Source organism: Salmo trutta, chromosome 18 (genome assembly GCF_901001165.1).
Source record: "Salmo trutta chromosome 18, fSalTru1.1, whole genome shotgun sequence".
Lineage (NCBI taxonomy): Eukaryota > Metazoa > Chordata > Actinopteri > Salmoniformes > Salmonidae > Salmo > Salmo trutta.
Genome location: NC_042974.1, coordinates 30,639,013 through 30,655,101, shown reverse-complemented (window position 1 = coordinate 30,655,101; position 16,089 = coordinate 30,639,013). Strand labels below are relative to the sequence as shown.

General features: G+C 42.4%; 2 protein-coding genes across 3 annotated transcripts; one reads left to right on the top strand and one right to left on the bottom strand.

Moving 5' to 3' along the window:
- Nucleotides 1–7,127: 7,127 nt before the first annotated feature.
- On the top strand, nt 7,128–14,877 carry LOC115153182 (DNA-directed RNA polymerases I and III subunit RPAC1). Of its 2 annotated transcripts, none has more exons than XM_029698322.1 (9): nt 7,128–7,356; nt 9,785–9,856; nt 9,972–10,079; nt 10,199–10,331; nt 10,460–10,579; nt 11,064–11,216; nt 11,602–11,751; nt 11,863–11,979; nt 14,247–14,877. In XM_029698322.1, exons 3-9 carry the CDS (start codon nt 9,996–9,998, stop codon nt 14,363–14,365), a joined length of 876 nt encoding a protein of 291 aa, XP_029554182.1. In that variant the 5' UTR covers nt 7,128–7,356; nt 9,785–9,856; nt 9,972–9,995; the 3' UTR covers nt 14,366–14,877. The 2 variants fall into 2 exon arrangements, with proteins under 2 accessions (XP_029554182.1, XP_029554181.1); XM_029698321.1 differs by lacking the exon at nt 7,128–7,356 and adding an exon at nt 9,203–9,515.
- LOC115153183 (dual specificity protein phosphatase 13) lies at nt 7,579–9,102 on the bottom strand. Its single transcript, XM_029698323.1, has 3 exons — nt 8,708–9,102; nt 8,282–8,496; nt 7,579–8,165 (listed from the first exon to the last, which is right to left on the bottom strand). The coding sequence occupies exons 1-3, from the start codon at nt 8,929–8,931 to the stop codon at nt 7,966–7,968; spliced, it is 639 nt and encodes a 212-aa protein (XP_029554183.1). The 5' UTR covers nt 8,932–9,102; the 3' UTR covers nt 7,579–7,965.
- Nucleotides 14,878–16,089: the final 1,212 nt, after the last annotated feature.

The following is a 16,089-nucleotide window of genomic DNA, read 5'->3' as shown; positions in this document are numbered from 1 at the left end:
CAACGTCACTGGAGCGGATAATTCACAAAATGATAAATATTTCACCTACGGAAGGTTCAAACTGCAGTTGAGAGCTTGAGAATTGTAACCATGTTCTGAGGCGACAGAGTTTTTGTTTATAATCAAGGGAGTAAAACAAGCTAATCTTTTGGAATATGATCGGGTATGATAGTTGAACTAAGCTCATGAGGTATTTAAGAATCAATGGGTATATATAATTAATTTAAAAGTGTCACGTCCTGACCCTAGTAAGATGTAATTTTCTATAGTAGAGTAGGGCAGGGTGTGACAGGGGGTGTTTTGGGTTGTTCTATGTTTTCTATTTCTATGTTTAGGTTCTAGTTTTTCTATTTCTATATTGGGATTGTTTGGGTTGATCTCTAATTGGAGGCAGCTGATCCTCGTTGCCTCTGATTAGAGATCATATTTAAGTAGGGGTTTTTATCTTCCTGTTTTGGTGGGTTATTATCTTTTGAGTAGTGTGGTTTTCGCTCTGTGTCACAGTTTGTTGTTTTTTTGTGTATTCAAGTATTTTTTGTGTATTGCATTACGTTTCACGGATAAATAAATATGTGGAACTACGAACACGCTGCGCCTTGATCCGATCATTCAAACAGCCGTGACAAAAAGTTTACAAAAAAAAAGATGTACAAATGGAGATTGCCCCTTCAAATGAAACTGCAAGGTGTGTTTCATTTAATTTTTTATTTCACCTTTATTCAACCAGGTAGGCCAGTTGAGAACAAGTTCTCATTCACAACTGTGACCTGGCCAAGATAAAGCAAAGCAGTGCGACACAAACAACAACACAGAGTTACACATGGAATAAACAAACGTACAGTCAATAACACAATTGAAAAAAAGTATATATACAGTGTGTGCAAATGGTGTGAGAAGGTAAGGCAATGAATAGGCCATAGTAGCGAAGTAATTACAATTTAGCAAATTAACACTGGAGTGCTAGATGTGCAGATGATCATGTGCAAGTAGAAATACTGGTGTGCAAAAGAGCAAAAAGTAAATTAAAACAATATGGGGATGAGGTAGGTAGATTGGATGGGCTATTTACAGATGGGCTGTACAGCTGCAGCGATCGGTTAGCTGCTCAGATAGCTGATGTTTAAAGTTAGTGAGGGAGATATGTCTCCAACTTCAGCGATTTTTGCAATTCGTTCCAGTCATTGGCAGCAGAGAACTGGAAGGAATTGCAGCCAAAGGAGGTGTTGGCTTTGGGGATGATCAGCGAGATATACCTGCTGGAGCGCGTGCTACGGGTGGGTGTTGTTATCGTGACCAGTGAGCTGAGATAAAGTGGAGCTTTACCTAGCAAAGACTTATAGATGACCTGGAGCCAGTGGGTCTGGCGACGAATATGTAGCGAGGGCCAGCCGACGAGAGCATACAGGTCGCAGTGGTGGGTGGTATATGGGGCTTTGGTGACAAAACAGATGACACTGTGATAGACTGCATCCAGTTTGCTGAGTAGAGTGTTGGAGGCTATTTTGTAAATGACATTGCCGAAGTCGAGGATCTGTAGGATAGTCAGTTTTACGAGGGCATATTTGGTGGCGTGAGTGAAGCAGACTTTGTTGCGAAATAGGAAGCCGATTCTAGATTTAATTTTGGATTAGAAAAGTTTAATATGAGACTGGAAGGAGAGTTTACAGTCTAGCCAGACACCTAGGTATTTGTAGTTGTCCACATATTCTAAGTCAGAACCGTCCAGAGTAGTGATGCTAGTCAGGCGGGCAGGTGCGGGCAGCGATCAGTTGAAAAGCATGCATTTAGTTTTACTAGTGTTTAAGAGCAGTTGGAGGCCATGGAAGGAGTGTTGTATGGTGTTGAAGCTCGTTTGGAGGTTTGTTAACACAGTGTTTAAAGAAGGGCCAGATGTATACAGAATGGTGTGTGTGTGTGTGTGTGTGTGTGTGTGTGTGTGTGTGTGTGTGTGTGTGTGTGTGTGTGTGTGTGTGTGTGTGTGTGTGTGTGTGTGTGTGTGTGTGTGTGTGTGTGTGTTCGTGTGTTCTCATTCATGTTTCTGTCTGTGTCCTCTGCTGCCTGAGAAGGTCCAGCTGTATGAGTTGCTCCAGGAAGCCAGAGTTTGGTCCAATGGATCTGTTCAGATAGAGAAAGGCTCTGGTAGACCATCAGATACCCCAGGGCCAGAACATTGGATGCCCATGGCACAGTGAACAAACACCTTGCCTTCAGGACACACAGAGCATTATACCTTAGTAACCATTTTGTTTCAGGGTGTGTGTGTGTGTGTGTGTGTGTGTGTGTGTGTGTGTGTGTGTGTGTGTGTGTGTGTGTGTGTGTGTGTGTGTGTGTGTGTGTGTGTGTGTGTGTGTGTGTGTGCAAGATGGATAGATGGATAAGAGGAGAGAGGTGAGAGAAGCGAGGGATGAGAGGAGAGAGGGATGGCTGGTGGTCCGTCAGTGGGCTAACAGGAACTCCAGCAGCTCAGAGACAGATGGAGGTTCATAGCACCTCTCCTTTAGAGACATGCTGACACAGTCTGGAGAGGTGTGTGTTAGTTACAGAGACAGATAAACCTAAGCGGAGCAGAAAACAGTCTGGTCAACAATAATCAAACATAACCTCTTTCCCATCTGATCCAAGTCAACTTACCTTTAACAGGCAGCACAGTCCCTCCTCTTACCGGGTCTGCTCATCTTCATACACACACACGCACACACACATGCACACACACACCCCTGCAGTTAGTTTCCATTTTTAGCATTCTGTAATTCTATACCTCCTCACCAGTGATGAAAGCATCATCCAGAATTTACTGGACAGATGACGCTATTCATAATGTAAAGGATTTATAGTTACTAATATAGCAGTAGTAGACGCCTGAAAGTAATATAATAGACACCAATCTGAGAGAAAAAAGTACCTTTAAAATTGTGTAATCTCATTATTAATGTTTCAACTGATAGATTCCCAGGAGACAATGCTCAGCTGTACAACTCACAGCACGCTCAACTATCACCACTGGCTAGCACAGGAATGTTGAAAAGTTTTAATTATTTTAATATTTTAGATTTTACATGACAGTGAGCATTGACTGTCATGTGCCTTTCTTTTACTGAGGAGTGGCTTCCGTCTGGTCACTACCATAAAGGCCTGATTGATGGAGTACTGCAGAGATGGTTGTCCTTCTGGAAGGCTCTCCCATCTCCACAGATGAACTCTGGAGCTCTGTCAGAGTGACCATCGGGTTCTTGGTCACCTCCCTGACCAAGGCCCTTCTCCCCCGATTGCTCAGTTTGGCTGAGCAATCGAAAGAGTCTTCGTGGTTCCAAACTTCTTTCATTTAAATATGATGGAGGAAACTGTGTCCTAGGGGACCTTCAACGCTGAAGAAATGTTTTGGTTCCCTTCCCCAGATCTGTGCCTCAACACAATCCTGTCTCTGAGTTCTACGGACAATTACTTTGACCTCATGGCTTGGTTTTTGCTCTGAACTGCACTGTCAACTGTGTGACCTTTTATAGACAGGTTTGTGCCTTTCCAAATCATGTCCAATCAATTTAATTTACCACAGGTGGACTCTAATCAAGTTGTAGAAAGATCTCGAGGATGATCAATGGCAACAGGATGCACCTGAGCTCAATTTCGAGTCTCATAGCAAAGGGTCTGAATACTTACGTAAATAAGGTATTTGTATTTTATAAAAAAAATTATACATTTGCTAAAATTGATAAAAACCTGTTTTCGATTTGTCATTATGGGGTATTGTGTGTAGATAGATTTTTTATATTTAATACATTTTAGAATAGGGCTGTAACGTAACAAAATGTGGGAAAAGTCAAGGAGTCTGAATACTTTCCGAAGGCACTGTATCCATCAGAGAGAGAGGGTTACAATACAGGGTAGATAAATGAGAGATGTAAATGGAGAGAGAAGGGGAAAGAGAGAGAGAAAGAGCAGAGACAGAGAGTCATGTAACAAGCATTATGTCACAGCTGAGGTCACCAGATGACAGGAGGGAGGAATGGAGGGGTGTGCGTGTGTACTGTGTATGCGTGTTTATCATGTGTGTGTGTCAAAGTTTATTGGTTGCATACACAGTTTTGCAGATGTTATTGCAGGTGCAGCGAAATGCTTATGTTTCTAGCTCCAACAATGCAGCAATACAATAATAATACACACATAACCCTCCCCCTGATCCCCCCCAAAAAAGAAGAAATGAAGACATATCAGAACGAGCCACATAACACACATACTGTATGTGTGTGTGTCAGACCTGGGAAGAAAATTGTTGTATTTGTAGTTTATTTGAAAATACCAATTTAAAAAATACTCACGGTAGTTGAATATAGGCAATTGTTAGTTAAATACACGAAAAGTAAGTATTTCCTTTGGCATTCAAATACAGGTTTCAGAAAAACAAATCATATTTGAAAGTATACTGCTCAAAAAAATAAAGGTAACACTTAAACAACACATCCTAGATCTGAATGAAATAAATAATCTTATTAAATACTTTTTTACAGGCTGATCCAACTTTGATGTAATGTCCTTAAAACAAGTCAAAATGAGGCTCAGTAGTGTGTGTGGCCTCCACGTGCCTGTATGACCTCCCTACAACGCCTGGGCATGCTCCTGATGAGGTGGCGGATGGTCTCCTGAGGGATCTCCTCCCAGACCTGGACTAAAGCATCCGCCAACTCCTGGACAGTCTGTGGTGCAACGTAGCGTTGGTGGATGGAGCGAGACATGATGTCCCAGATGTGCTCAATTGGATTCAGGTCTGGGGAACGGGTGGGCCAGTCCATAGCATCAATGCCTTCCTCTTGCAGGAACTACTGACACACTCCAGCCACATGAGGTCTAGCATTGTCTTGCATTAGGAGGAACCCAGGGCCAACCGCACCAGCATATGGTCTCACAAGGGGTCTGAGGATCTCATCTCGGTACCTAATGGCAGTCAGGCTACCGCTGGCGAGCACATGGAGGGCTGTGCGGCCCCCCCAAAGAAATGCCACCCCACACCATGACTGACCCACCGCCAAACCGGTCATGCTGGAGGATGTTGCAGGCAGCAGAATGTTCTCTACGTGACTCTGTCACGTCTGTCACGTGCTCAGTGTGAACTTGCTTTCATCTGTGAAGAGCACAGGGTGCCAGTGGCGAATTTGCCAATCTTGGTGTTCTCTGGCAAATGCCAAACGTCCTGCACGGTGTTGGGCTGTAAGCACAACCCCCACCTGTGGACGTCGGGCCCTCATACCACCCTCATGGAGTCTGTTTCTGACCGTTTGAGCAGACACATGCACATTTGTGGCCTGCTGGAGGTCATTTTGCAGGGCTCTGGCAGTGCTTCTCCTGTTCCTCCTTGCACAAAGGTGGAGGTAGCGGTCCTGCTGCTGGGTTGTTGCCCTCCAACGGCCTCCTCCACGTCTCCTGATGTACTGGCCTGTCTCCTGGTAGCGCCTCCATGCTCTGGACACAACTCTGACAGACACAGCAAACCTTCTTGCCACAGCTCGCATTGATGTGCCATCCTGGATGAGCTGCACTACCTGAGCCACTTGTGTGGGTTGTACCACTAGAGTAAAAGCTACCACTAGAGTGAAAGCACCGCCAGCATTCAAAAGTGACCAAAACATCAGCCAGGAAGCATAGGAACTGAGAAGTGGTCTGTGGTCCCCACCTGCAGAACCACTCCTTTATTGGGGGTGTCTTGCTAATTGCCTATAATTTACACCTGTTGTCTATTCCATTTGCACAACAGCATGTGAAATGTATTGTCAACCAGTGTTGCTTCCTAAGTGGACAGTTTGATTTCACAGAAGTGTGATTGACTTGGAGTTGCATTGTGTTGTTTAAGTGTTCCCTTTATTTTTTTGAGCGGTGTATTTTGAATATCTCTCAGGAAAAAAATATATATTTTAAGGTATTTGAACATATGCAAGTTATTTGAATACCAAAATATATATATATTTGATGGCTGCCAAATATTTGATGAAGAAACAAAAACGACAACAGTTAGTTTAATTAGTCTAAATCAGTGGTCACCAACCTTTTCTGAGTCAAGATCACTTCCTCAGTAAAAAATCAAGCAGAGATCTACCACTCAGATTTTTTTAAAACATGAATTACATTTTTTTTTTTACATTAACCTAATAAAAACTGTTCTGTAGGAAAGAGGCTGGGCAGTAGGCCTGATACATTATCACAGCATATTGGCTATATGCCTGGCCTGACAATATTGTTATTCTCAGACCATATTACAGGCTATTTCAAAACTCAACATTTGATAACAAAATAGATCGGTGAGTGTAGCACTTGAGAGTTACTGCTGAGCATTAATTTAAATAATTCGCTTTTTTATTTTTATTGGACTGATGGTACCAACATCTTATGGTAATGGTGCTGAGACAACTGGGAACTCTGAAGAAGAAAAAAACGATGTCAAATCATAACGTCGGTGATCTTCAGGTCGGAAAGTTGAACCTCTAGAAAGATGCCCGAGTTCCCGATTTGGAATTCCGAGTTGGATGACCGTTCAAAAAAAATCACAGTCGGAGCTCGTTTTTTCAAGTTCCCAGTTGTCTTGAATGCACTGAATTCGGAAGTCAGAGATTTCCGAGTTCCCAGTTCCGAGTAGTTTTGAATGCTGCATATGTTTCCCACCTGATGGCGAAACTCTAGTCGCACCGCATCTGCCATGCACAAATTCATGTTGTTCCTATGACCAGAGAAAGTTAAATATTCCTCATATTAAAACAGACATTACGAGCTGCTAATAATAATAAAAACGCTGGGCTATCGATACGCTTGGCTAGGCCACTCAAGCGCATTTTATGTTTTGTAATAGTGTTGACAGTGCTGAATAAAAAGTTAATCATGAAGTCATTCGTAAAAACAGCAGCTATTTGCTGTATTCTTTGACAGTCTCTCTGTGGCCATGGTTTTAAAAGTTATTAAATCTTACGTAGGCTAATATTAATATTTGCTGTGTCGGAGTTTTTGGAAGCGCTGTAGGCACGGTGATTTGAGCTATCCGATTGGCCAGTGCAGTATGCACACTCGCACAGATCTCCCGGTCCGCCGGGAAAGGAGGAGTTTGTTTTCAGACAAATTAAATGGTTCATAATGGGAACACTTTGTTTACCCGGTGCGCAGGGTATCTGAATCAATTGCACCGCGAATAAAAAACGAAATGTTTGGTGATCGACTAGGAATGACTTGAAGATCGACGAGTTGGCGACTGGTGTAAATATCCAGTATGATAATGTAATGTTACTGAGAATGCTAACAGTAACGGCTAAAATATGTCAGTTAATTGTCTAAGGGAACTAAATATCCCCAAACTGCCTTCTTGAATCAACTACAGACAAGGTAGGTGGAAAATCATGTTAATGTGTATTCTGAGTAAACTATCCCTTTAAAGATAGTGTGTGTTTGATATTCATAAACTTATGTGTTTGATATTCATAAACTTCACCCTCCCTACACCTCTGAATATAACAGGAAACCTGTTTGAACAGCATGCACTGCAAAATCATTCTGGCTATGGATACAGAGAACATCAACACATTAACATCAACACACCAGAGGATATGTAGTTGAGCATCACAACTTATTTATTCTTATCTGTACAAAATATCATTGGTTTGACTTGATTTTCTACACCTGGGGCCTGTTCCAGAGATTGGAAATGTACAGAATGTTCAGATATAAATGTATTATGTACATCAAATCTGATCGACTGCAAAATAGGAAATTGTGTTTGCTCTATTCATTCTATTTCTAGCCATGCCTTTAGTTGAAGGTAGCTAATCCAATAGTTTATGTTCCAGATACAACCCTACCATTAGTTAAAGGCATCCAATTGTAAAAAAAAAACTTAAAAACTAGTCATTTTTTGGAATCTAGAGTCACAGGTGTAGTCACTTTCCACAAATAATATTCCAAACTATAGTTATCCCAGGTCTGGTGTGTGTGTATTCAGTCCCTTCTCTCTCTCTGAAGAGTGTAGTCCAGGTTAATAAGCTGCATTAGGAATCCTCTGTTGGGGAACACCCATCGTTTTTGCTGCACCAGCCGGATGGCTGCCAGCAGAGGATGATGATGATGGATCATGAGGAAGGCTAGGACCAACGCAGCCGACCGACTCACTCCTACAGCACAGTGCACTAACACCTTGCCTATGGAAGACAATAACATGTATACAGTCACGCATCAGTCACTCACACTCACGCACACACACACAGTCACACACAGACAACACACACACCAGCTCACTGTATGGGTCGTGGCTTACCTCCTGACTTTAATGCCTGGTGGATGAACTGAGCAGCAGGGTAAAAGAAAGGTGAGAGGTCAAAGGTGGGTAGGTCATTGGCAGGAACACCGTAATAGCTGACTGTGGTACCGTAGTAATCATCACTGCCTTTACAACACATCTTACCATGGGCTGCATTCAGGACATGAGTGATGCCCAACCTCCACAGCTCATACTTGTTATGAGACATATACCTAGGAGAAACAACGTAGAGATATCACTACAATAACACACACCATCACGCACACACACACCAACAGAACATCCTGATTCAGCCTATACATATCATGAGACATCACACCATCACACACACCATATCCAAACATACGTGATGTGTAAATACAGGTGTGTGCATGCACATGTGTGTGTCTGTGTAATTACAACTGGAAAAGCAGGTGTACTCACATATCCCCCAGGTATAGGTTGGGCCACACCTCGTCTCCGTGCCTACAGGAGCTCTGGGCTGAATGTAGCACCTCCTCCAGCTCCTCCAGAGATGGAGGCTCACACACATCTGGCTCACATTCACACCTCTGCCCAGAGTCACATGATCTTGAGACACCTGACACACAACCCAGTAGCTCACCTGTCTTGCTGGACACTGTACTTGAAACTCCCTCACTGGCCATTGTAAAGCCTAAACATAACAGTGATAGTCCTCAGCTCATACAGGCCTCGAACATAAACAGACCATCGCCTCTGTACTACAAACTCTCCCTAGGCACACTTGTTTTTGCTTGCCTGGTGTGCCAGGTCGAAAGAGTTTTCAAGCTTGCCTTATGACAGCAAGTGACTGACATGAACAGATGGAACAGTTAGCGGTGTTGACAAAATGTATAACTCCAACTTTATACCCCCTCTAGTGGACATTGAAGCCCAATGGCTTAAATGTCTGCAGGATGGAAGGAAGGAAGAATACTATTACAACCCTACTACATCTCTGGCTGCATACAACAGCATGATTCACAGATCCACACATTTCGGGGTTCTTGAATGAAGAGTGACAGTCTAAAACGCATTTAGGTTTGTCAGTAAATATACTGATAACTAGTTTTCCCTTTTGTCTTCATTTTATCTGACGCTTGAGAGCGCCACAATAAGTAGAGCGAAGCTTGTGACGTCAATGAAAACATTGGCTAAAATGGCAGCGACCATGAGCAACGTGGATGAAATTCGGAATAGAGTGATATTAGGTGAATTTGATATAAAAAATGTAAGTGATTTAAGATTATACAATAAAATTAGATAAATTAAGGTACTGTTTGTGTCCGAAATATATGTGCAGATGTTAATGGAATTAACGGGTAGCCAACATTTGCTGTGCAGCTAACGCGTTAGCTAGCTAACGTTAGTACGGTAGAAAATACAACACAGTTCACACACAGCATATTTCTCATGAAATATATGTACTGTATTTAATACGCCAATACATGAGTTGATCTGCGACGTATAGGTAGTTTAAAATTGTTCAAATGTTTCCAGGTTCATACAACAGATTACCCTGGCAATTATCCAGGCTACGATGACACATGGAACTTGCAGAAATTTCAAAAGGTATCTAACTTAGCTAGTTAGCTAACTATTATCATGCTGGTCTATTTTTACATTCAGGTCTGTTAAGTGGAATGCCCATAATACCCTTTACGTCAATATTATGTATATATTGCAGAATTTCAGAATCGACGTGGTGCAAATGGATGAGACTTCTCTGGAGTTCGACATGGTGGGCATAGATGCTGCTATCGCCAATGCCTTTCGAAGGATATTGCTAGCAGAGGTAGCTACTACTCAAATAGCGTCCTGGCAATAAAAACATAAAATAATAAGTAGTGTCCATGTTTATTATGTTTTTATATGGTACATAGCAACATGACGTATTAATCCGCCCTCTCCTAGGTCCCCACTATGGCTGTCGAGAAGGTGCTTATTTACAACAACACATCTATCATTCAGGATGAGATCCTTGCCCACAGGCTGGGCTTGATCCCTATCAAGGCTGACCCACGACTGTTCGAGTACAGAAACGCAGGTACATTTATGCTGCATAACATTGTCAGAGGAAGGGGAGACAAGGTAACACAAAGTTCCAAGACTTGTCTTGTAGAGGGTCACTGCCAACTACATCAGTTTTGTTTAAGGCATTTGTGCTTTTCTCAGGGGACGAGGAAGGCACAGAAATCGACACAATTCAACTTCAACTGAAGATCAAATGCACCAGGAACCCCAGAGCCACCAAAGACTCCGCTGACCCCCGTGAACTTTACCTGAATCACATGGGTAGGTAAGGCCATGGACTAGGGCCAGCTCCAAGCATAAGTGGTAACTGGACGCCCAGGGGCCCCATTAGGAAGTCGGTGGGAGTCTCAACTTACTGTTGAGAGTATGAATAGTAGAATACACAAGGTGCAAGTTTGAAATTTGGTTGTGCGTCAGTAGTTTTTATGTTATGTCAGTCACTGACAGTCACTCAATTAGCCATGTCAGCTAGCGTTTTTTAGATTGTTAAGTTAGTCTAGCCAGTTATCTAAACTTGTCATAATCATTGTCGAATGCCGACCAGGCATGCAGAGCACGTGCCCAGGGCCCCTGACCTCCAGGGGGCCTCTATTGATTTTGTTAGTCTCTCATATGATTAACATGGCATAAGTCATGGAAAAATTTGTAGAATTGCAGGAGATCTGCTTTAAAACTGCAAAAATGTCTCTGTCCCATGGTAAAATGAGTAGAATTGTATTACATTTTTTATTACATTTTTCCTCAGTGTACTCTAAGGACATGAAGTGGGCCCCTATTGGGAACCAAGCTGATGTGTTTGCAGATGCCAACATCGGTCCAGTACATGGGGACATCCTTCTGGCGCAGCTCCGGCCTGGACAGGAGCTGGATATAGTCATGCACTGTGTGAAAGGCATTGGTGAGAGGACTTTCTCTGCAAAATGTTATGTCTGCACAATGGCAATCTGACTACAGTTTAACCTTTCTCAAGCCCTGTAACCAGTGATGTAGTATACAATTTAAATAATGTGGGTAAATGCTGATATTTGTCTGAATAAGTTAATGCTCCCTGTATTTTCAATGCATTTTTAGCAATGGGTGGGTAAACACTCGTCCAAATAAAAATACTTTACGTTCATTTACCCTCGCTACAATTTAAATAATGTGGGTAAATGCTGATATTTGTCTGAATAAGTTAATGCTCCCTGTATTTTCAATGCATTTTACGTTCATTTGCCCTCTGTTGAAATTAGTGATCTTTCTTAGCTGTTCTGATGGCTTAATCCTATGCTCTATGTTTCCAGGTCAAGACCATGCCAAGTTTTCACCTGTGGCTACAGCCAGTTACAGACTCCTTCCTGAGATCACACTAATGGAAACAGTGGAGGGGGAGAAAGCGGAGCGACTAAAACGCTGCTTCTCACCTGGAGTCATTGAAGTGGAGAACCATGGGGGTAAAACAGTAGCTATAACATTTTGAAGCATTGTCCTTTGCACATACTGAAATTGTACTTTTACTGTGGCTATTTAAGTTCCATGTAGTTAATTCTCCGTCTCCGTCTCAGGAAAGGTTGTTGCCAAGGTGGTGAACAGCCGCTTAGATACCTGCAGTAGGGAGGTTCTCCGACATGACGACCTCAAGAATGCTGTGAAACTTGCAAGAGTGCGGGACCATTTTATCTGTAGGTACCCAGTGAATTTAGACATCACTATTTTGCTGTTTCGTGAATTTGTGAAATGTACAGTCATAATGTCTAGTAAACTCAGCATAAAAAGAAACGTCCCTTTTTCAGGACCCTGTCTTTCAAATATAATTAGTAGAAATCCAAATAACTTCACAGATCTTCATTGTAAAGGGTTTAAACACTGTTTCCCATGCTTGTTCAATGAACCATAAACAATTAATGAACATGCACCTGTGGAACGGTCGTTAAGACACTAACAGCTTACAGACAGTAGGCAATTAAGGTCACAGTTATGAAAACTTAGGACACTAAAGAGGCCTTTCTACTGACTGAAAAGCACCAAAAGAAACATGCCCAGGGTCCTTGCTCATCTGCGTGAACGTGCCTTAGGCATGCTGCAAGGAGACATGAGGACTGCAGATATGGCCAGGGCAATAAATTGCAATGTCCGTACTGTGAGACGCCTAAGACAGCGCTACGGGGATACAGGACGGACAGCTGTTACATGTGGTCTGCCTCGCAGTGGCAGACCACATGTAACAACACCTGCACAGGATCGGTACATCACACCTGCGGGATAGGAACAGGATGGCAACAACAACTGCCCGAGTTACACCAGGAACGCACAATCCCTCCATCAGTGCTCAGACTGTCCGCAATAGACTGAGAGAGGCTGGACTGAGGGCTTGTAGGCCTGTTGTAAGGCAGGTCCTCACCAGACAACACCGGCAAAAAGTGCTCTTCACTGACAAGTCGCAGTTTTGTCTCACCAGGGGTGATGGTCCCGTGTGGCTCAGTTGGTAGAGCATGGTGTTTGCAACGCCAGGGTTGTGGGTTCGATTCCCACGGGGGACCAGTACGGAGAAAAACAATTATGAAATGTATCCATTCACTACTGTAAGTCGCTCTGGATAAGAGCGTCTGTTAAATGACTAAAATGTAATGGTCGGATTCACGTTTATCGTCGAAGGAATGAGCGTTACACCGAGGCCTGTACTCTAGAGCGGGATGAATTTGGAGGGTCCGTCATGGTCTGGGACGCTGTGTCACAGCATCATCGGCCTGAGCTTGTTGTCATTGCAGGCAATCTCAATGCTGTGCGTTACAGGGAAGACATCCTCCTCTCTCATGTGGTACCCTTCCTGCAGGCTCATCCTATGCGTGATTTCCTTCAAGACAGGAATGTCAGTGTTCTGCCATGGCCAGCGACGAGCCCGGATCTCAATCCCATTGAGCACGTCTGGGACCTGTTGGATCGGAGGGTGAGGGCTAGGACCATTCCCCCCCCCCCAAAAAAATGTCTCGGAACTTGCAGGTGCCTTGGTAGAAGAGTGGGGTAACATCTCACAGCAAGAACTGGCAAATCTGGTGCAGTCCATGAGGAGGAGATGCACTGCAGTACATAATGCAGCTGGTGGCCACACCAGACACTGACTGTTAATTTTGATTTTGACCCGAGGACACATTATTCAATTTCTGTTAGTCACATGTCTGTTGTTGACTCTTATGTTCATACAAATATTTACACATGTTAGGTTTGCTGAAAATAAACGCAGTTGACCGTGAGAGGACGTTTATTTTTTTGCTAAGTTTGGTACATAGCCCATAGTGTTTCCACTAGAATATTTTTGCAAGGGTTGGGGGGAATTAAGGCTTTAGATTTTGCTACGTTTTTATTTTAGCTTTTCACTCAATCATTTTTTTTTTTTTTTTTTACAGAACATCCCATTTTTGTTGTACATAAAAATGTTAAAACCACACCAGGAGACCACTTTTGAGGCCTGGGAGACATTTATGAAATTTTGACTTTTGCTTCAGTTACTCCTTAATTCAAGTACATATGAACAGCATTTTTTTCTTTGTTTAGCTGTTTGTCTGTAGCGCACGTGATGGAGTTTGCAAAACAAATGCCCACTGAATTGATGCAAATAATAATGATTTTCTGCCAGGTAGATAGGAATACGTTATTTTGTAGCTAGTTAACATTTAATTGAGAAGGTTTTTGGGAAAGCCGATCAGAAGACTGATCAGTAGCATAGCTATATTTTTTTTTCCTGTTCAATATTTTGTTGTGGTGGCAACAATTTAGCAGCGGCGATGCACCGCTGCTAAATGAATACGGGGGAAACACTGCCCATATTGTTTTGCACTGTAGAAGCAAATTGTTTTTCCTCAGTGATTCTAGTACTTTATTCGTTTAGTATAGTTTGGCATTCTATGCATGAACACTGTCATCAATCCTGTCTTCCCTCTCTCCCATACAGTTTCTGTAGAATCCACTGGCATCCTGGCACCTGATGTCCTGGTCACAGAGGCCATCAAAGTTCTCATGACCAAGTGTCAGAGATTCCTCAATGAACTCGATTCCACAGAGATGGAATAAGAGCTATTAAGTTGGACCAAATGTAAATACCCACTACAGGGGTTGGATATATGTGTGTGTTGAGCCGGTGTGCAACATGCTTTGGACAGTAGAATACACCGTTGGAATAGCAGAACAGTGTGGGAATGCTGAGGATGCTTTATTGTTTTTATTACCATCCTAGATTAACTAGACTGGATTCGTTTGTTCAAATATGTACCCAGCATGAGACTTTATTTGTCATCTTCAAATAGTTGTGCTACTTATATATTTTGTATTCTGATTCATGCCAATGTCACTTGCAAATCCTTATGGCTCACCCATGTCATTAGCCCATTTGTAGAATTCTGCCTGAATTCTGTCCTTTTGGGTATACAAGAAAAATAGGTTGAGGTCTTTACTGAATGAAGAGGGATTTAAAACTAATTTGTCAATGGCGGGATTGGCTGTTCTCAGCCAGGTGCACAGTTATGTGTTGTGTTCTGTATGGACTTGTTTCATGAAACAATAAAGGTAAAGCATATTACTCCAAATACTGATGTTGCAACATCTGTGCATACTTCACATTTTAGCAGATGCTCTAATCTAGATCAATTACAGGACCAATTAGGGTTAAGTGCCTTGCCCAAGGGAACATTGACAGATTTTTTTTTTTTTTACTTAGTCGGCTCGGGAAGTTGAACCAGAACTTTTGGTTACTGGCCCAGCGCTCTTAAGTGCTACCTGCCTATACGTTCTTCTCTCCCCCACCCCCCACCCTCAGTGTTATTCCACAGTGAGTTTGTTATTTAAGGTACAATATCTTGAACCTATACTGAACAAAAATATAAATGCAACATGCAACAATTTCATGGATTTCACTGAGTTACAGTTCATATGAGGAAATCTGTCAATTTAAATACATTCAGTAGGCCTTATCTGTGGATTTCAGATGACTGGGAATACAGATTTGCATCTGTGGGTCACAGGTACCTTAAAATGGGCCTCACAATGGGTCACGGTATTTTTGTGCATTCAAATTGCCATCGATAAATTGCAATTGTGCTCGTTGTCCGTAGTTTATGCTTGCCCATAGTATAACCCCACCGCCACCATGGGACACTTCACAACGTTGACATCAGCAAACCGCACACACAAGGCCGTACATGCGGTTGTGTGGCCGGTTGGACGTACTGCTAAATTCTCTAAAACGATGTTGGAGGAGGCTTATGGTAGAGAAATTAACATTACATTTTCTAGCAACAGCTCTGGTGGACATTCCTGCAGTCATCATGCCAAATGCACACTCCCTCAATGAGACGTGTAGCATTGTGTTGTGTGTCAAAACTTCACATTTGGGTGGCTTTTTTTTTAGGTGCACCTGTGTAATGATCAAGCTGTTTAATCAGATTCTTTATATACCACACCTGTCGGTCGGGTGGATGGATTATCTTGGCAAAAGAGAAATGCTCACTAACAGGGATGTAAACAAATTTGTGCACAACATTTTAGAGAAACAAGCTTTTTGTGCATATGGAACATTTCTGGGATGTTTTATTTCAGCTCATGAAACATGGGACCAACACTTTACATGTTGTGTTTATCAAATCAAATGTTATTTGTCACATGCGAAGAATACAACAGGTGTAGTAGACCTTACAGTGAAATGCTTACTTACCAGCCCTTAACCAAGAATGCAGTTTTAAGAAAATAAATATAACAAATAGTTAAGGAGCATTAATAAAATAACTATTTTTTGCAGTGCA

What these genes read in the sequence shown, in the direction of transcription:
- LOC115153182 (XM_029698321.1), top strand. Translation starts at nt 9,426, where the DNA reads ATGAAAACATTGGCTAAAATGGCAGCGACCATGAGCAACGTGGATGAA. An exon ending in GTGAATTTGATATAAAAAAT is followed by an intron (nt 9,516 to 9,784) that starts GTAAGTGATTTA and finishes AAATGTTTCCAG; the next exon opens with GTTCATACAACAGATTACCC. An exon ending in ACTTGCAGAAATTTCAAAAG is followed by an intron (nt 9,857 to 9,971) that starts GTATCTAACTTA and finishes TATATATTGCAG; the next exon opens with AATTTCAGAATCGACGTGGT.
- LOC115153183 (XM_029698323.1), bottom strand. Translation starts at nt 8,931, where the DNA reads ATGGCCAGTGAGGGAGTTTCAAGTACAGTGTCCAGCAAGACAGGTGAG. An exon ending in AACCTATACCTGGGGGATAT is followed by an intron (nt 8,497 to 8,707) that starts GTGAGTACACCT and finishes TGTTTCTCCTAG; the next exon opens with GTATATGTCTCATAACAAGT. An exon ending in CCAGGCATTAAAGTCAGGAG is followed by an intron (nt 8,166 to 8,281) that starts GTAAGCCACGAC and finishes TGTCTTCCATAG; the next exon opens with GCAAGGTGTTAGTGCACTGT.